This window comes from Trachurus japonicus, chromosome 9 (genome assembly GCF_045865225.1).
Source record: "Trachurus japonicus isolate A0001 chromosome 9, Traja_1.0".
NCBI classification, from domain to species: domain Eukaryota; kingdom Metazoa; phylum Chordata; class Actinopteri; order Carangiformes; family Carangidae; genus Trachurus; species Trachurus japonicus.
Window position 1 is genome coordinate 23,580,619 of NC_140915.1, and position 21,605 is coordinate 23,602,223.

Sequence of the window (21,605 nt, forward strand, 5' to 3'; positions counted from 1 at the left end):
ACGACCTCTATGGTAACAACCATAGACTGTAAAAAAGAACAACACGCATTGGGCCAATGGAAGCGCCTCCTGATGGCGGGATATGGGTATTGCAAAAGCGCCCAAGAACTGACATCTCTGCATTGTTGGTGAATGAGCACGAAGGACATTTATAGATCACCCACGTTAATAGCATCATTGAGGACCCTTTACAGAAACATTAACAAAGCGAGTAAAAAAAAAAAACCTAAAAAAACACGGCCGTTTCATCAATTTACAAGCAAGTGGGCAACACACATTGGAGTGAATGGGTTTTCTGGGCGCTTTTGCAATACTCATATCCTGCCACTCGGGGCGCAAAACCCTTACCAAGGGAGTCAATGGAGGTGTCCTTACTCTCTTTTCCAGTGCTCTAGTTTTAGTTAGCCTCGCATAACTCCGAATTTCGTCTGCATTCTGGTTCCCGTCTGTAGCGGATACCGAAATCACCAAATTCACCAAAATAAAAGTGTTCACCAACATAAAACTTATAAAATAGACATTAACTTGTAATACAATAAAAGCAAAATGTTAACTTAATGGCTCGGGGAAGAGTTTTACCGCATTTTATTAGCTTGGTGCTTTTCTTTTGACGGAAAGGCGTCTCTCACCCTGGATCCGTTTCCTACCTAAACAGCGAGTCAACGGCCCCAGACTAGGTTTTAGTGAAGGAGCCCTTGATCTAACCTCCAAAAAACACGTTCATATCTTTTCTATTTCTAACTATGATGAGCCACCAAGGCACATCTGAAAATAACAATCTTAAAGGGATATTTCAACCTTTTGACAAATTCGCCTATTGCCATAATCCCTATAGTTTTAGGAATAGACCCCTTCATGGCCTACGTCACGACGTTTGCTGGAGGCAAAACAACTGTCCTGGTGTCTGTTAAAGAGACTGTTTACACTACTGTGTATGGGACAGGTTTTAAATGAAGAGACTGCTTTTATTTGAGAATTTACGGTCTGGAGTCAACTTTTTAAAATACCACTCACGGTCTGAGTGTTCTGGCATATTTACTAAAATATGCGTTTTCATCGTCCATTCTTGCAAAAACGGTCTGTTAAAACATGCTAATCAGCGTTTACAAGCTAGCACGTTTGAGATGTTTTGCCTCCAGCCAAGCCACGCCCCCCGAAATACGTCACAGTGTTTACAAGCTGTGAAGGGGCCTATAGGTTCATATTACCTTTAATTGGTGCAAGCTTTTAGCTTTGCTTTTAGATCGGCGGGGCAGAGACGTGAGCTCTGCTGGGCACACAGTATTTTCGCCTTTCCCTCATCAAACTCATCAAATAGCCTACACAATCCAACAAATCCAAAACGCTCTCTTGGACAAGTTGTGACCTGCACATTCACCACGCTATAATAACAGAACGTTACTAGACAGAGTTGTTTTCGAGGCAAATGCGAAGCTGGAACTACATCCCAAACACAGCGTGAAGTAGTTGAAGTAGTTCCGAGTATTTGCTTCATGTGTCGCAATGTTACATAATTATACAATATTATTTCATAGTATGGCGAATGTGGAGGTCACAACTTGTCCACAAGAGTGTTTTGGAGTTGTTGGATTGTGTTGCTATTAAGTTTGATGAGGGAAACGTGGAAATACTGTGCGCCTCCGTTGCGTTAGCTGAGCAGCGCATCTCTGCCCCACCAATCTAATGATTTGACCTGTGTGCTATGCAACTATTCATCTAGAGTTATCTATACTGTAGGCTATATGGCAGTTTTAAACATAATCAAGGCAATTACCTGAGACAAATGGCGTCTTATTTTCACATATAAAGCCTAAGCAGATTTGACACATCTGTTGATATACTGCAGAAAGTAAACGCTCACACCCTGAGGATAAATATGCATTAGTTTCAAAATGACGATTACAGATCTTGAATGGTCCGAAAGGTCAGTTCAGCAACCATCATCTGAAAAAAAAACAGGCTTTTATGACAGGCTTAATTAAATCTATTGTTTGATATTCGCTGGTTCCAGAAAGTTGTAAAAGTGCACACAGGGAAATACATTAATTAACCAACACCACTCCCCCTGCAGTGGCTTGTACAAGGATTTTAATCTTCCAACAGTCCAGAGAAGATGCACATTGGCTGTCTACAGTTCTAGTTGTTCTATGCAGCACTGAATAGTTGAACATCTTAACAAGCTGCACTTTCCATGTAGTCTATCCACAACAAACCTATTTAAAAAGCTTAAGTCTCAAGAGAATGAATAATTGTCTGGTAAATCTTCGCTTCAAGCTACTTCAAATCTGACAAGTGTCAAAACATGAGGTGCCAACACATCATGCCCTTGTGCACTACATTAAGGAAAGAATTACCCACAGCAGCTCCAAGACTAAAGGTGGTTAGAAGCAGAGAGGAGTTGCCATTGGATGGTAACCCTGTCTCGCTCTTCTCACTGTATCTAAATGAAGCCTTGCTGTCTCCTCTGCCCTTGTCAGCACTTGTTAACCTCCACATTGATTCTTCTGCACTACTGTACATCTCCTTTAATTAAAGACACCGGCTAATCTGGTTTTCCACCAAGCTGTATTTGCGAGCGTGTAGCTGTCATGTCAAGATGATTGTGGCTAAATATAGCACTTTACATTTACATGTATTGACGAGATGAGTTTTAAGGTCAGCGGAGGATTCAATAAAACTAGTTTGACCTCTGGTGAGTTTCACCAATGACTTTCACTTTTAATAGAGAAATGCTTTGCGTATGCAATGACCTGGGCTCAATCATGGTGGGAAAAGGCTATTGGCACATAAACCATAATTACAGTAAGGTAAAGGTGAGTGATGATTGGAATATTCTAAAATTCACTGTCTGTATTGCAAAACTCCCACTTCTATCCACAAACCTGAGCAAGAACAAAATTTAATACAAGACTGCAGGATGTAACACAAGAAATAATCTTTTAATTAAAAAAAAACAACCCTACATTTACAAAAAAAAATCCTGCTTTGATACCAGCAGCTGTTGGTATCAAAGCATTAAAATGCACGTGTCATTGTTGAAATCAATAAAAGCCATATATAATGTGTGATCCACTGAATCATGTTTGCAATAAAACCTTTATTTTCAACAATACAGCACCATCTCAAGAGTTTAAGAGTTACAGAGATTTGTGAAATATTAACAGTTGAAATGTTGTGCCTCTATAAAAGTACGATTATCTTGGAATATGAATATTAACTTCATGCCTAATTGGGCCAAAACAAAAAAAATTTTGTGTTTCCTAACAACATATTTGGACAACACATGCCCAAACAATTATCTCCTGGAAACAAACTGCAGTTCCAGCAGCTGCTACTTATTTGCATGTGTTTCATGTATTAGAGTCCCACTGTAACCAGTAAAAACACTGATCAGCTTACCTATATTTTACAATTATCAAGAGATCTCTCAGGGACAGCTTCAAGGTTTGGCAGAGCTAATTAGATTTAATAATGGCTCAGCAGCAGAGACAGAGTGCTTTAGTAAATGGGATAATAAAAATCCTTCCTTTTGAATGCTTGGGCACAAAGACAATATAAATAGCCATCATGAGGGGACAGTGTAAGGACACAGTACAATATGTCTTCATCCCACACAAGACATGTGTAAGTGACGGTGCTTGGTGCTCTGTGAGAGATGAGAACAGAACAGAAGAAAGGACCCATTTGAGCATCGATCACTTTTATGCCCCTGGTCTGTTTGCATATTTTAGACCTATAAACAACATGAATGATGTGCCGTGTAATGCACCATAATCGAGATTTATTCAATCTAGGGTGGAGGAGGTGGTGGGAGGAGATGTTCACAATCCCAGAATCAGGAGGGGTTGTTGTGGCGGTGTGTGTACTTGAGTGTGTGCATTTGAGTGTGTGTGTGTGCACTCTGATTTATTTGATTTAATTAGATCGCAGATGTAAAACAGCTCCCAGGGAGGAAAAAAAAGGTAAAGACGAGTACCAAGGGAGGCATAAATAACACCGGGCTCTTCCCTCCTTACCCTCTGCCTTTCTTTCCACTTTTGCCTCCTGTTTTCTTTCTACTCTCTGATCTTTCCTCTGCTCATATACTAGCTCTTGTTTTTTCTCCATCTTCCACTATAGCCTCTTTTTCATTCATTCATTTTTTTTTTTTGCTTTCTTCTGTCTCCGCTATGCTTTATATCTTAACATGTTTTTTCTGTCCTCCCCTCCCCATTCCCCCACCCCCCACCACCACCCCTGTCTCCCCCCTGCTCTCCTCCCAGCTGAATAACGATAGGGGGTAAACACCTCATTAGGCTAAAAGGCCCACAGGAGCAATCAGAGACATCGTTCTCTATCGAACCTGTTACTCTGAACGTTTACGGCGACATTTTGAGCAGCTAGACAAGAGGAAGTGGATACGACCATGGGGGGTTATTAATTGGAAAGGTTACATCCAATCAGACATGACCAAACAGAAAGATGTGTGATGCGGTGTCATCTGTGCATTGTCTGCTTAAGCTTCAAGACTTCTTGTTGCACCAATGTCTCTTAAACAAGAGAGGACCCACACATATTCACACATGGCCATGGATTTATGGTTCCTGATCAACGAAGAAAAGGAGCATAAATCTAACACTTTCTAGAGGTAACAGTCAGTAAAATGGTTTATCTGACACTTTGGACCGCCTGCATCAAATCGTCACAGACAACCATCTTTTACTGCTCTGATACCACATGCTCAGGAACATACCTCACTTCACCTCTCAGCTGCTTTCACTCTTCACTCTTAAAGCAACTCTCTCACCCTTTTCAAGCCTTTTTTTTTTAAAACTTGACTTTGAAACATATCAGTGTCCTTGCTTTAAAAACTTTCATCCCTACTGGGCAGTGGTGGACTGTAAGATTTCAGAGGTCTCTGGATGGGAACAGCAGTGCCTCAACATTTCTTGATGAGTTAGACTTGAGGATAAAACCGATGATACTTCATATTAATTTTGTATTAATCATCTCCTCTATGTGTCTGACTCAGAAGTTAATTCTTATTAGCTTTATTTTCCACAAATTGTTATGTCTTCATTCCACTTCACTTCAGCCCACCTAAAATCCATGTGTGTACAGTATATGTGCAGAATGTGCATTTACATGTAGGTGTTGCTCTTGGTTTGGATGTGTGCTCCTGTGCATTGTACAGCATGTGTGTGTGTGTATTTGTGGATGTGTTGGAACCAAAAGGTGAGGCAAATTTGATTAATGAGCAAAGCATATCAGTGTACAACAAAACTCGAACATTTAGTTATGAGTCTTCTATGTGACTTTCACACCTGTTTCCACGGCGGTCAGCACAAATATACATAATGAATGGCTTCATGATTTATGCATGCTAAGCAATAATGTATGGTGACAGATCTTTAAGAATTCTAATAGCATTTTTCTAATTGTCTTGCGTATTGCTTCATTGTCATTAAATAAAACATGATTTGGGACAATCTTGGCCTCAGGATGTTAAGATGCGGTCTGTGTGGGTTCAAATGAAGCTTAAAACATACTTATTTCAGCCAGCTATTCTGTCATTAGCCAATCAGAGCAGTAGAGTGACATTCAGAGAGCACAACTAGTGTCATTTATATCTGACTGGATATTTTTATTGCCACTTTAAGGACTCCTTGGATGTGATGTTCCTTTTAAGAGTAACATCCATTCAAAAGACTCCTGGCAATATTCATATTAATAGCTTTTTAATTGTTATTGATTAACAGAGTGGTGTATACAGAGGGAAGCGATCCACAAAAACAGCCGAATCAGCACGCCAAGATTATCATTAGCAAAAGTAAAGAACGAGAGAACCATCAGATCAAGATGCAGAGTTCATTGTAGGCATTTGACTTTGCAATACTGATTAAACAGCAGCTATCTTCATCCAAACTGCTGTCTGGCACAGCTGAAAAAAAAACAACAACAAAAACTTCATCAGTGGGCATCAAGCTCTGATAAATTTTAGGTTTAAAAAGTCACAAGTTATTAGCTGCTCTTATTACTAAATTCAGTGTAAAATTAACTCTGGGGGTAGGATCTATGGATAGCAAAATTTGGACTTTCAAACACACACACACACGATCACAGACACACACACAGACACACACACACAGACACACACACACACACACACACACACGATCACAGACACACACACACACACACAGCAGCAGCAGCAGCAGTAGCAGCAGCAGAAGACCATAAGCTTTCAAAAAGTGTCAGGGAGTAGAAACAAGCCATATAACGCCTCAGTGCTGATTGTCATGATCACAATTTATCTAAGAGCAGCTTTTTTAGAAAACCTCCTCAAGCTTTATTTTGAAATTGAATACTTATTGCACTTATTGCGATCTCAACACATTTCTCTTTAATAAATTAAAAATCTTAGCAAAGTTACAAGTCTATCATTGAAAATTTCACTCATTATCTATTATACATTCAAGAGAAATGGATATAATCATAAATATTCATGAAAACTCTGCTTTTACCAGAATATGAATTGAAATGACGACCTAAAGATCGACCTTTTACCCCACTCACCTTTCACTTGTAAACTCTGACCCCCAGCTTTGACCCTAAGAAGTGCCGGTGGCGAGGAAAGTGTTGGCCGTTGTGGCTGCATTAATGCTCTTGTGGGTCCTTAAAAGGCCGGGGGCCGCATGGGGGCAATAGGCGGGGCCCAGGGGGTTGTCCAGTGTCACATTGAAGGTGCCTTTCAGTACTGTGTTCATGATACCTGGACTCAACTGCGCTCACACAAACAGAACAGAGATGACAGATGATGAGAGGAGTAAAATAACAGCAATTAGCATGTTTGTGTGAAATATGTGGACATACACACAAACAGATACAAAACAGGAGAGAAGAGAACAAGTAGCCTACTTGTACAAATGTATATACAACAAATGTCTGTGACTTCAATGCTGATAATGCAGTCCTCAAAATATATTCAAAGCTGGTGTTACATCATCAAAACAGAGCCATGAAAGCAAGAATGAAGTGGGAAATATTCATTCACAATTACAAAAACATGTAAACAGAAATTGTATTGTATTGTATTATTGAATAGGACAAACTGTACGGCAACAAAATAGAGAATAAATCAGTAAATGAATTGCAGTATGATGAAGTGAGGACTGATGAGTGGTTGTCCTTTGACTTTAAACCAGGAATAATCAACAGTTCTTGGCGTTTTCTACCAATCACTCTGGTTTTTATTGCATTTAACAGTCTGATAAAACTTCACATAAAGTGTGTCCCTTCACAGTGTGTGATCCTGCTTACTAAAGCTAACAGCCTCGTGTGAAACAACTTTACAGCCCCTGCCTGTTTCACCTCCCAGAAACAGACAAGGCACAAAAACACTCTTTTTTTTTTTTTACAGAATGGAGTATCCCTTCAATTTTATAGTCACGTTCCATGTAACATCAAACCTTGTATACGCTCAACTTATCTAGGTGGTCGTCCACCTGACCAGCAGCTTACTGTATTAGAATTTGGTTGTACTGTATATAGATTTTGAACATTTCCACAAATGTTGCTCCTGTCAAACTGACTTCATCCTAAGGATCATATAATAAAAACATTAATTATTAAAAGTAGATGGTTAAAACCCTAATATGAGTCATTACTCAAGGAAGGAGATGTGCATTAAACCCAGCTCACATATTTTCATATCTTTCTTCAAATCCAGTGCTTTTTATGTTTCAAAGTGTAGAGTGAAATATATTATTTTTGACTAAGCTAGCAGCAGTCATTTTTCAGACTTTCAGCTCTCGGCCCCATCGGGCTTTTGTGGTGTCGGTGGAGAGAGGAAATTGCAGTTTCTTTAAATAAAACCTTTTTTGTTATTATTTATTTATATATATATATAAATAAAATACTATTAACATTTACCACTTATTCATTCGCCATGAATCAAACCCAAAAATGAACATATAATGTTGAGGATTAAACTTCAATGATCACCTCAAAGTGCAGTGAATAGTCTCAGCTCTTTTCTGCTGTGCTACAAGAGAGAGAGGTCACTGAGGTTGAAATCACCAACATGTAACAAACAGGCAGCAGCACTCTCACCTTCCTGGTCTTACCAAAAGACAACTGCACATAAAAAATGCTACATGCACTTCAAATTCAAACACAAAGATATGATCTCTCTCTCACCAGGCAGACATACATGTATACATATACTCTATACGCGCACACACACACACTCATTCCACCACCCATCCCACTCAGGTACTGCCAGAGGAAACTGCCTCCTCTCTGTTATCAAAGCTCTCTCTCACTCTGTCTTTTTCTTTCTTCCTTCACCGCCTCCCCTAACCTCCCCGCAAACAGACACACATCAGTATGCCAGAGGTGCCACAGCAGGATTTAGGCACATCGGCGGGGGCCCCTCAGATCTCAGTATTGATCCTAATGGGAAAAGGGTTGCCAGTTCAACTCCAGGTCACCCTCAGGGTTGCCCAGGAGGTCGGGGAGATATGGTGGAGCCTTTGGAAGTGACGACACCATCGGCATGGCAATGATGAGGGAGATTATGGGATGTTTCACTAGGTCAAGGAGGGGAGAAGGAAAAAGGGGATCTACGCAGGGAGCTGGTGGTGTTGTTACTCATTCATGTATGCAGATGTGTACAAGTGTGCACACGAGCACAGTAGAATGACTGCTGCATGCACGGCCTTTCCCACAACACACACAGACTGCATGACACAGAGAAGCAACACATGCCTCACCCCACACATGCACAAGCCAGCACAGCAAAAGGTGCTAATTCTCTGTAGGCGTGTGTCTAAGTTTGTCATTCACCACTAAACAATAACCTAGGATAATAATATCAGCGCATTCCGAAGCAGAAAGAGTTTTTCAGCTCATCTTCCACCTTTAGGTTTGCTTTATAAAAGGCCACGTTAAGTGCCTATTGTTTGTTGTCATAGTTAAAATAATCCAATGTTGATTACAGGTGCAGAAGGGATGGGAACCACATCTCCAACCACCCAACAACATCGTCCTTCATGACAGAGGAGCTTAAAAAGTAAAAAGAAGTCGATCAATTTTTTTTTTCCTATTGCACCAATTAACAAGAGGTTATCTCAGGGTACTTTTCAAATCGAGCAGGTCTAGGCCGTATCTTTATAATATTCCCACCAAGAGCAAGCAATTTGGTGACAGCAGTAAGAAAAATGTAATTTTAATAGGTAGAAACCTCGAGCAGAATCAGACTCAAGGTGGGCGGCCATCTGCCTTGACTGGTAGAAGTAGAGAAAGATAGGTGCAAGATAGTTATATATTGATAAAATGATAGAAGCTACAGTGCCAGCAGTAATATTGCAATGGTAATTGTAATGCTCCTGGTGATAATCAATGCTAATAATAGCTAATAATAAGTCTTAATTATCTCATTGGATTTATTTGACGGATAGCATTGCAGTTGTATTTAATGTTCAATTTAAAACTAACACACACACACACACATTCAGAAAAGGAGATGAACAGATGATGAGAGGGCATCAGACTGCAGAGTTTCCCATTTACAAACATTAAAGTGGAAGAGTCTCACAGTGAGAAAGTACATTATACTGTAGTGACAAAAACAGCACGTAACGATGAAGGTTTGATGAAGTGTCAGCTCAGTTAAGGACACTCTCTGTTCTGACTCATAATGAACAATAAATAAACTTGAGCTTCTCTTCTTTTTCCTCGGTCTCTGTATGTTCTTTGCACTCGGCAGCAAAGATTACAGCATTTAATTAATATTTGTTTCTGCTTGACATCTGCGCCCAGTGTCTTTTTATATACCCCGTGTTCTTTCCACACGCCTCTCTCTGTTAAATGAAGCTCAACCAATAAGAATGGTGGCATGTGTGGGAAAGGTAATCAAGGCTACTCTCCACAAGTAGGTGCCTCACATGGTGCATTTAATGGGGACACTAAATGAGCCCTCACTGTGGCCTAATGCCACTCAAGTAGACAGCTTTGTAATATAACCCACACAAGTATGGATGGACTTACATCCCCACACACACAGACACACAATGATGCTGAAATAGGTACTATTCAATTACGTGGCCGTCTGCTTCAGAACACATTTACAGCTGGTGAATTTAACTACCCTCTTCAGCTGCTTGATTTGCCGCTGTCTGTCTTTATGCTCCTCTCCCTCTTGGCTTTTCTTCCACCTTTTTCTGCTCATCCGCCCCCCACCCCCACCCTGTCCCTCCGTCTCTATTCTTTCTATCACCCTTTCCTACCGCTCTCACATCCGCCACCATCGCAGTCTTCCACACACTCTTATCTCCCTCCCTTTCTGCACCACTTCACACCATCTTTAACTCTGTATGGCCTGTGGTGTCGCATAGATTCACAGTCACCTTGCTAATTACTGAGACGAGAGCTCAGACATGCATTCCATGGAAAACAAGCAAGAACAGAACCTCCTGAAGCTAAGGTGAGACATGAGATGTCTCCCTCACAATGCACAGTATCAGTCTCTATAAGGTGTGAAGAACACTATGTTCCTTTGTTGTGTCGTGCTATGAATCATGGGGTTTTTGAGTGAGAGGTGACATCATTGAAAAAGAATGAAAATGTGACAAAACAACATTAAAACATGCTTTGATTGTATTTAGAAGTGCACTCCTTTAGTTCTGTTTACTACGAAGGAGTATTAGGGCCAGCCAAAAAAAAAAAAAAAACAGCCAAAGAAAAAAAAAAAATCCGGCTCAAGGGAAAAAAGCAAGCAAAAAAAAAAATCCGGCACAAGAAAAAAAAAAAAAAGTCAGGTGGAAAAAAAAAAGTCAGGCAAAAAAAAAAAAAATCCGGCACAAGAAAAAAAAAAAGTCAGGCAAAAAAAAAAAAAAAAACCCAGCACAAGAAAAAAAAAAAAGTCAGGCAAAAGAAAAAAAAAAAGCCAGGCAAAAAAAAAAAAAAAAAAATGCAGGCACGTATCACAACAAAGCGACAAGCGACTGACTGCTCCATGACAGCAGCAGAGTGACAGACAGGCTCTTGTAGTAGTATTTGTAAATACTACAAATACTACAGGAGAGGAGGAGAGGAGATAGGCCTATCCTGTATAGTATTTGTATTTGTAAATACTACAGGAGGAGGCAGAGACCTGGATCGCGGTCTAGTCACGGAGGTGTCTCCAGTCACGTTTAGTCGCGTTAGCTCATATAACGTCTCTATGTAACTTACAAATGATTGTGTGTGTGTGTTTGTTTTGGGGGGGGGGGGCATAGATATGGGGGACAGCAATGAAGAACATGCATTGCTGATTGCTGTACGTTAGCAACAGGGGTTGGACACGGAAGTGATTCGTGTGCCGATTCTGAAGTCGGCCTACTGTACCGCTTAAGTTTTCTTGTTTTCATTGTCATACTCCGGCATTGAGTCAAAGTTAATCGGCTTTATTGTTCACTTTTATGGCGCTGCAGAGTTTGGCCTGTCTGTCACTCTGCTGCTGTCATTGAGCCGACAGTCGCTTTGTTGTGGTACGTGGTCAAGCCTCTGCAGTTTTTTTTTTCTTGTGCCAGATTTTTTTTTTTTTTGCCTGACTTTTTTTTTTCTTGTGCCGGATTTTTTTTTTTTTTGCCTGACTTTTTTTTTTCTTGTGCCGGATTTTTTTTTTTTTTCATCTGACTTTTTTTTTTCTTGTGCCGGATTTTTTTTTTTGCTTACTTTTTTCCTTTGCGCTGGATTTTTTTTTTTTTTGTGGCTGTTTTTTTTTTTTTTTTTGGCTGGCCCTAATACTCCTTCGTAGTTTACATTAGTTGTGCTGCTCACTCAAGAAAAAAAAAACTCTTATGATGTCATTCAGGGAAATCTTCTTTTGGTTTCAGGCTCTGGATTAAAACATAAAACAAAGTGAAAGTGTGGAGTTTGAAAGAAAGAGATGAAGTTAGTATAGCAAAGGTCTGACACACAGACACACACCTATTCACACCAATAAGCAGTTTCCAATTCACCTGACTTGCATGTCTTGGAAAAAACTGGAACGCCAAGATGAAGCCTGCGCATGGCCGAAAGAACATGCAAACAGATTATATTCATAAAAGCGCCAGCTATTTAAGACGTTAACCATAGAGCTACACAGGTGCAACGTTTAGCTAACCTAAACCTAATTTTTACTCTGAAGTCAATTATCTCCCAACATTAACTCTCTCTCTCACTGGCTTGACTGAAGTGCCTGCAGACAAACACTTGATGAGACGAAGTGGAGGATTTCACTTTTAATTTAATGCCCTAGTTGAACACTTTTTTTTTACTTCAGATACCCTATGCGAGAGGAGGACAGTAGAAGGATCATATGAGACACTTCAACAGTTTTATTAGCTACTGTCAGTGTAGAATTTCTTGCTGATACATTCATACATAAATCTATCAGAAGCCTTTCCATAATGAAGTTTATGCAGAATAGACAATTAAAACTCAGAAAAAAAAGATAGAGTCAGATTAGATGGTGGATTGAGAGATGTAGGTATCGCATCAAGGTCTGAGAGCTCAGAGAGAGAGAACGCTGAAGGAGAGTGAGCTGTATATGAGCGAGGTGAATTTCAGGTAAGCCGTGGCTCCGCACTGAAACCTGATAAGGACAGCTTTATTGCGGGCAGAGTAATGAAGTGATTTGCTTCGTTCATGCTTCACAATCACAGTTCATATCCCTCTTTTGTTTGGCTACCAGCTGATTAGTAACATTCAACCATATTCAAGCAATCAAATCGTGCGAAGACATGAATTCTCCCTCTCGCTTGCCTCAGTAGTTTATGGAAGGATTTGCATATAAAAGGGTAAGAATGCTAAACCCGGCTGAGAGAGCAACACAGACTGTAGTGTCCGTGGAGAGAGACCTGCTAGGTGCTCTCTGCTGAGCTTCACAAGGGGAGGTGAACCTCCAGTGAGCTGAGCGTCTGCACTGAAACCTGATGAGGTGGAATGGAGCATCAGGCGGCACTTACATGTGCCCTATGGAGTTTTCTTGGAAACAAAAAAATAAGTTGCGTTTACATTCAGTATTACTCACAAAACATCCTGTCTATCCCTGAGGTCTCACAAATGCGTTGAATGCATGATGAATTCCTTGCTCGCAGTTTGAAACTTGGATTGTTTACATTCTAGTAAGACCTCTTCCTCTTTCTCACCTTTGCTACATTCTGAACACGTGAGTGGAAAAAATAACCAATGTATTCATACACGTGCACAAAACATGTATCCATTTAAAGAAAAAACACCCCAGCTCATAAAACAGCTTGCCTATAGGTCATGTCTGTATAACCTGATTAGCATCAGCTTCTCCTCTAGCTCTTTGGCTTATATACACAGCATATAGCCATTATAACCTGAGGTTCCCTACCATTACAATGGTGATGCACTCATGTAAATGTTCTCATCTCCCTCCATCTCCCCATTGTCTCATGTCCATGTATATTACTTAAGCTGGTTTAGTTTTCCCAGCAGAAGCAGCACTGTTTCCGACTACAGTCTTTTATGGGTTGCAAATCCTGCCATAAAAAATAAACAAAAATAATAACATAAGATAATCTAAATGTGGGAGCCCAGAGAGGGAAGGGAAATCAGAATAGTAGCAACATCTCATTGAATATCCAAATGGAATTGGGAAAAAAAACGAGGAGGAGGGAAATTGTTAAAAACAGGCAGTTAGAGGAGAGAGAGAAAGAGAGAGAGAGAGAGAGAGAGAGAGAGAGAGCAGAGGGAGAGAAGAGATGAAGGGAGGGAGCAGTAGGAGAGAAGAGATGAGTAAAGTTGAGGAGATGAACCCACACTGAGATGGCAGACTGACTGGGAGACAGGCAGACAGAGAGAAAGAGAAGAAAGAGCTCTGTGATAACATTACACCCATGGACATGAACATGACGATGAACTGTGTAGCGAGGTTTAAATCAAACTCTGCGGTTTTGTCTTTGATGTTCACCAGTCAAAGTCAGTTGGGACTGGAAGCAACATTAGCTCTTTCAAACAGCTCACACACAGACACACACACACACACACACACATTTACCAGCAGCTGTAACCCAGAGCTGTAATTCCTATTAAAACACACAGAAATGGAGCAGGGAGAGATTAGGTTCTGGTAAGGTTTCATTACAGCTGTTTTATGCTTCATCTATAAAGTGCATTTGTCTCCGTCAGTGGTCTGAGGTGGTTGCATTAAACGGCATTACATTTAATGAAACTGCACTCACTTTTCCCTGTTTAATTTAATCAGTCAGGTCAATTAAGAACAAATTCGCCCACAAAGTGAAAAGCTGCTTTGAACAGGAAACCGCATCATTCAGCCGTGTGTTGCATCGGTGCAGAAACAGAGACTGAGTGAAACTGCAGGAACTTATTGAAGTTTGATTTTTTTTTTTTTTTTTTTGACAAAGCAATCAATTCCGTCTGCACAACTCAAGGTCAACGGAGAGAAATGTGATAGATTCACAGAGGATTACAACATAAGATAATGTCAGACATACAGCCGCTCGTGCACAAACACGCTGTGAGGTCCGTGCACACACATACACACACGCACATCTCAGCTCGCTCTCATAACTTAGCCAAGGAGAGACAGATTAAAATCCAAGGACACACACATCCACAAACACACTTCTGTCAGTGCACTTGCTAATACTGAAAGCTGGAGTCATGAAGGATGGGAGTGTAGACGGAAGTAAAACATATTAGCGTTTGTCTTGCAAAGATGAAATGTAACTTTAACATTATTTTCACCTGATAAGCACCGGGTCCAGGGCTGGTGTCCGTGGGTGCCTTGAATCGATCGTCTCTGGAGGAGATCAGAGCCATTTGAGGGAGGGATTTCACAGTGGGGTTGTACTGGCCAGGACCTGATGAACACACACAGAGTGAGTAACACATCTAAAGTTCAAATACATGATTTCAAACTGCTATCTTTGACTCCTGTATGTACTTTGCACTATGTATTTTGAACACACAAGGTGACTGCATGCCTTCAAAACATGAAAAGTTGTGTAACATTTTTATGACTACTAACTCCATTTCAAACACAACAGTGGCTGATTTAGATATGGGAGACTTGCCAGTGGCATCTTGCTGGGGGGTCAGCCGGGTGTTTGCAGTTTTCTAACTTGTGTAACCGTTTTCTCTCACTCATCATGTCAGTTATGCCATGTCACTGTGTCTGAGCAGGCACCTTTCTAGTTTATGCAGAATTCTGCCGAGATGGTTTTCTCTCTCACTCTTTACTTGCCCAGGGAACTTGTCTTGGCAAAATATTTTGTCTTTGTCTGATACAGATTCACCACAGGTATTTCTTACGTTTAGGGTGGGTTAAATTCTACCCTTGGTAATCCTAAAAGGCCTACAGCAAAGTTGTTGTGACAGATAAGTACAAGTGCAGATTATGATAAATTATTATGCTTCGGGTTAATATTAAGCCTTGAATCATTGTTCTATCTCACTTCCCATGTGGTTTCATACATGGTGGATGAAAAAGACAAGATACGGGACTACAGTAAGAATCTGTCATGGGTTTCTATCTGTAATGTACCCGAACTCTCTGTGCTATAATGATCAAAGCTCAAGCTACCAGAATACTGAACCACCCTGCTGGCCTCAACCCAGATGTGGCAAACAGACAGTCCTGTGTAGGTCAACCAAAAAACTCTGCAGGGTTTTTTGAAATGCTTTTCCACAGTGAGGTGCTGGGGGGTGGGGTGCCCGTGTTATGAATGCACTATGAGACGAAACACACAAGCTGGCAAGCTGGGATCCATGGGCATGCAGGGAGTCATTAAAAAAAAACTTTTCCAAATCCATTTCACTAAAGAAACATTAACATTGAATTTAAATAAAACACAAAAACTCAAAAGTTCTCAAAAGTTTAGTTAAGCCCAAGGTTCAGCCTCAGGGGTTTCACCATTACACAACAGTGTCCATAAACTTTTTATTATTATTATTTGAAAACTCCAGTGCCAACTGTTTCATTAATTGCTGAAACAACTTTTACAGTTGATTCTGAAACGGTTTAATGGACCCCAGGGCTATTCGCAGATCGTATTAAGAATTATGATAAGGAAAAAAAGCCGTCACCAGTCCAACATGGTTTTACAGCCACCTACAGCAGTAGGTGCTTGTCTGACCTGACAGCTAAATGCAATCAGCTTATGACTGCAGAAATAGAGGGTGACTTTCAAAAGTTACACAAACACAGACAAGACACATGCATATTGGAAACACCTTGAGCGATTGCTAATGTCACAGACCATTATGAGTAACACTGTCATTCATTTGTGACTGTGCGTGATCTATGTCTGTGTGTTTTCGACAATGTTCAGTAGTTAAAGGCTCTCACTATTATCAGAAAAAGCAAGGGACCAAGCATGATGAGGAATGTAATGTTCCCTAATGTTCCATATACTGTATTCCCATTCATAATGCAAATTCAATAATGAGCAAAATGATTGTACGTGTGTGTTACTATGCAGATATCAATGTGTATGTCTCAATCCGAGTCTCTGTGCGTGCAAGAGTGTCCATGTGATTGTGTCTGCATATCTGCTTCAGTGTGTGTGTGTGTGTGTGTGTGGGGGCGCGCGTGTGTTTGTGTCGAAGAAGAAACACTACTGCAAACAGTCCAAATCTATTTATATGCAAATTGGATTTTGGTTAAACGGTTTGGGGTGCCTCATGGGTTGAGTCCCTTGGTGAAATGGGGCTAGTCATAAATTATCCAAGTAAGTCATGAATCTATCAATTTTGAAACAACATTTTTCAATGGGAGTGTAATTGAGGTAAATATTAGGTTAGAGGCCCACAGAGATGGAGCTAATTGTGCTGCATGATGGTGACGGGGTGGAGCTGTACAGTTTCCAAATGTTCAGCACTGACAAGGATAGATAGATAGATAGATAGATAGATAGATAGATAGATAGATAGATAGATAGATAGATAGATAGATAGATAGATAGATAGATAGATAGATAGATAGATAGATAGATAGATAGATAGATAGATAGATAGATAGATAGATAGATAGATAGATAGATAGATAGATAGATAGATAGATGTGTTTATGTGTGACACCTGGGATGCTGGGGTCACATCGTATGAAGACATTGTCTCGTGGTGCAGCTGAGACAAAGCAGCTCTGTCGTCTCTTCGCTTCTTCATTTCGAGGTTCTGCGTGAGAGGGACCGCTAGACTTCTCAAATGGCTGAATCAAATTGTAATGGTTGGGTGGAGGGGAGTCCTACAGGGAAACAAGAGCATGTTTTAGTTTACATGGCTATACAGTATGAAGATAACAAGGACAAGAGTGTATTTCACAGAATAAATGTAAACATGTCGAAAAAAGGACATACAGTATTGGAGGAAAAGTTGAGGAGAGTTGAAGAACTGAGTGACAGTGAAGGAAACATACATGTAAGGTTGAGTCACAGTGTCACCCTGCACCGTTACTAACACTCGGGGAAATGTCCGACAATGTAACACACAATTACCCCAAAATGTGGCATTTCTGGGATCTCTTTATGACATCACACAACTGACAGGTCCATGGCATAACAGACACATGCTTATTATGAATAACAAATGACACGCATAACCATCTGTTATCAGAGCAAACTGTTACAGTATTACCCGTGACACACATTCATGCATGAATATCATCAAGCAGACACAAGGACTTACAGCACACGTCACATCATCTACATGCAAATGCAGACACACACACCTCCACATACGCACACTTACACATACACTGATACATCCTCCATGGAACAAAGGAGAGCTTGACTCACTGCTGTCATCCAAAGGGAGAAAGCGATGATAGAAACAGGGGCAGCATGTAATAGCTTCCATAACAAGGTCATTACAGTCTTAGTCATTAATGAACTGCTAATAATTAAGCTACACATGCTGGCACATTCGCTGTTGTGAACATGTAATGGATCCGGGTTGTGGAAATTGGATTAGAATAGGTACACGGGTAAATCGTGTCACCTGGTCAGAAACTTGCACTTGCACTTGCACTACCACTGAGGAAGCTGAGTTATTGGGGATTTGTCTTGTCGGTGGGTCTCTGAATAATGGATGGCGAAGGCTGAATATAGCTGCACGATCCATTTATCCTAAACATAGCAGAGCTGTCATTTACCTCGAGCTGTCATTTCCCGACCGCTGTTTTTTCCTCTTCCTCCTAGGTAGCCGTCCATCTTTAATCATTGCTAACCCGGGCCATTTAGCTTTTCATTACAGACACAGTGGGAGGAAAAGGACTCAAACACAACATGCGCACGATGATACAACCTCACACATACACACACACAAGCACACATGCGTATTTAGAGACATTGTTGTAAATTTCCATGCAAACAGAGACACGGACGATTTCTGTATGATGTTAAGAACAGCTGTGGCCTTGCAGAAAACAAAGAGGAGCTGAATGGCAGCGAGGAAAAGTTGATTCACCTGTTACCGTTTCCTGCGGTTTGGTTTGGAGTATGTCTCATGGTGGATTGGGCACACACACACACACACACACACACACACAGCTGTCACAGATCTATCGAACAGTGCAGAGCAATCATCCAACCTCTGCCACAAAAATGTGCACGCACACACCTGTCGAGGAGCCCTATGGTCCGTAATTATGCCTGAATATGGAGCAAACCACTGTTCCCAGTAGCAGTCATCACCTACTGACAGCACTCAAGTTGACTTTAATTACACACCCTTGACATTTAGACAGCTCAATACTTATCTTCTGACAAACACAAACACTTTTTTCTTAACGATTCTGTCACATTGCCCTTGACTGTCTGAAAAATATCTCGGGGTGCAAATACTGTATATATACTGTAGGTACCAGATACGCATCTGTGGCAGGCAGACAGTGACACAGAATACTTGAAATTGAATATTGATGTGATGTTAGCCATATGACACTTTGACAGCTATTTTTATTATTTTGAAGTGAAAGAAAGCAAGTGATGTCATATCTTTGATGCATACAAAATGCTATGAAATTAAAATTGAAATCATCGTGCTAGTTAATCAAGATGATGCAGAATGAGTGAATGAGCATGCTGAGGAAATGTGATGGAAATTATTAAGTAAAAGCATACAAAGGGAGGTCACAACAGCTGAAACCTTACAAATAGTAAGATAGTCAAGAGATAGTCACATAAGACTTAAAGGGACAACAAGGAGTTTCTATTTGGTTATAAAAAAGTCTCACGTTAAAGGGATAGTAGCATTTTTTTAAAGTGGGGTTGTATGATCTACAAATAGCCCCTAAGTACTTTAATTGCAGTAGAAGACTCTCTGCACTCCTCCCGTTAGCAACGCCAGCCCATAGCCCTGCCCTGAGATTTACAACATACAGTGTTGTGAATGGACCCAAAATAACGGCCTATTTTCGCGGCCTAAAAGAGGTTTTACCTGAAAAAAAAATACACAGTTTCATTGTTCGCTATAATATAATTTTTTCCAGCCCTTCAAAGTGCAGGAAAAATGCAGTTTTTATTTGAACCTAACCAACTCACGTATCCCTCCGCCCAGGGTTAGCGCCCGTCGATCATCAGTTGGTTAGGTCCAAATAAAAACTGCGTGGAAAAAAATTATATTATAGCGAACAATGTAACTGTGTATTTTTTTTTCAGGTAAAACCTCTTTTAGGCCGCGAAAAAAGGCAGTTTTTTGGGTCTGTTCACAACACCAGTGTTTCCCCTAGCCGTTTTGTCTTGGGGGGGTGGGGGTCGATGAGTCCGGGGGGGGGGGGAGGGGGTGTATGTGAAGGTGTGTGTGTTCATCTCTCGCGCGCTCTGTTTGGATTAAATAAACACAAATAGGCTACAAACACACACATTGGCCTCTAGTATTTTATATTGTTTTCATATATTTTACTGATCGAAATTATAGAATAGGCCTACGAGTGTGTGTTTTATTGAGTGTGCGTATGAAAATAGTGGGTTTTTTAGGTGCTGTGGCTACAAGCAAATTTCATATTGTCTCTGTACAAAGACTTATTCAAGATTTGCGTTTGGGCAACACTGAAATATAACAGGCAAAACATCGAAATTGATTTATTCATGGCCACATTAAGTGAAATTATTAAATACCGATTATCCATCTGTCCTGCTGTGAGTGGACAACTTCTTTCAGTGGTGACTGACTGTATAAAAAATAAGATATAGGCTGTAGTCTAATATATAATGAACTAGGGATGCACATGTTTAACCGTTAACCGATAACAAGAACTTTGACCGATTAATACTATCGTTATTTATTTATTTTATTAGCTCCTTATGTCGTCAACTCATGGGGGCGTGTTGGCACGAGTTCACGTGCCTTCAGTCATATTTCGCAGCAAAAAGTTACACAGGAGGACTGACAGTATGTGCAGCAGCAGCCCCCATGAAGGAAGATCAGACAATAAATGTAGCCTACGGACATAGATGTGCATCACCTGTAACAACGGCGCTGGAAAAAAAAAAAAGAGGACGTCGCTGCTCTCCAGCCTGTTCACCTGCAGCTCTCCTGCAGCTCCACAGAGGAGCTCTGCTGCTCCTTCAGCCTGGTGTTTGGCTGCACTTTGTATAAAAACAGTTCTACATTGGACGATCTAACCTCCAGAGCACGATCAGCTGAGACAGAGCGCACTGATCAGCTGTCGCGGCGCACGTGTGTATTTAGCGGCAAAAAAAAAAAAAAAAAAAAAAAAAAAAGAAACAAATTTTTTTTTTTTTTTTCTTTTTTTGGCCGTGCGCCGCAAGATTCTTAATCTTATCGGTTAACGGTTAATAATCGGTTAACAAGCGTCGGTTATCGGTCAGAAAAAAATTCAAAATGTGCATCCCTATAATGAACTCCTGACGCTCAGCAGGTGAGGAGAACAACTGTAGGCGGAGACGCTCAGAGAGAAAGTCAACAGCAGCGGATCAGCTGATCTCTCCCTCCGTACAAACGCTCCGTTCTGATCCACTGGACTTTCAAAGTAAAGCTGACGCAGCTGATAATGAGTTAAATAGTGAAACAGCGGTGCTTTTATCGCCAGTTTTATGATTAAACAAAATAGACCAGACGCCAAAACGACTGCTGCAGGGCGCGAGCCGGCCGCGGAGGTGCACGCCGCGGTGAATCTGACGCCTGGGATCCACTGGCGTTCGTTTCGTCCGACGCGACGCGGCTGCCAGTTCATTTTCTATGGGACGCGTCAAACCGTTATGACGCGCCCGCAAAGCATTCTGGGTACGCGGCTCGTCCGTTCGAGCAGTTGCGGCGCGTTTTTGACCGCAGCTCAACTTTATGCAAATGAATGCGTCCGACGCAGGGTCACTGTCCAATGGGGAGCGAGATAGAGAACAGCTCGGGGGGGCGGGGGTCTGTTTGTCCACTGTCCGTTAACTCGCCGGTCTGTGTTCCCGCCTACCGAAGCGTCCGTTTTTTTGGAGGCGTCGCGTCCGGCAAGAAATCGCATTGACGCCAGTGGATCCTAGGCGTGATTCGCGGCGCTTCCTCGCCCGGTGTGTACCCGGCGTGAGCGCTGGTATTTAAAAATCAGATGGCAGAGGGAGAATAGTGCCGTTTGGTTGCTTGGGCAGCTTGGG

At 41.1% G+C, this 21,605-nt stretch overlaps 1 protein-coding gene across 3 annotated transcripts in view; it reads right to left on the minus strand.

The window, feature by feature from the left end:
* Positions 1-3,077: 3,077 nt before the first annotated feature.
* Positions 3,078-21,605, minus strand: part of stpg2 (sperm-tail PG-rich repeat containing 2) — a 56,582-nt gene continuing 38,054 nt past the window's right edge. For 2 of the 3 annotated variants that reach the window (XR_015036588.1, XR_015036587.1), the window contains 4 exons: positions 17,080-17,245; positions 14,746-14,861; positions 6,540-6,761; positions 5,701-5,911 (listed from right to left, as the gene is read on the minus strand). Coding sequence is in view for 1 of the 3 variants with exons in the window: in XM_085786632.1 (XP_085642758.1) it covers positions 6,591-6,761; positions 14,746-14,861; positions 17,080-17,245 (453 nt within the window). In the remaining 2 variants the exon portion in view is untranslated. Of the gene's footprint in view, positions 3,647-5,700; positions 5,912-6,539; positions 6,762-14,745; positions 14,862-17,079; positions 17,246-21,605 lie in introns of those variants that run through there. The other variant, XM_085786632.1, reaches the window with a different exon arrangement.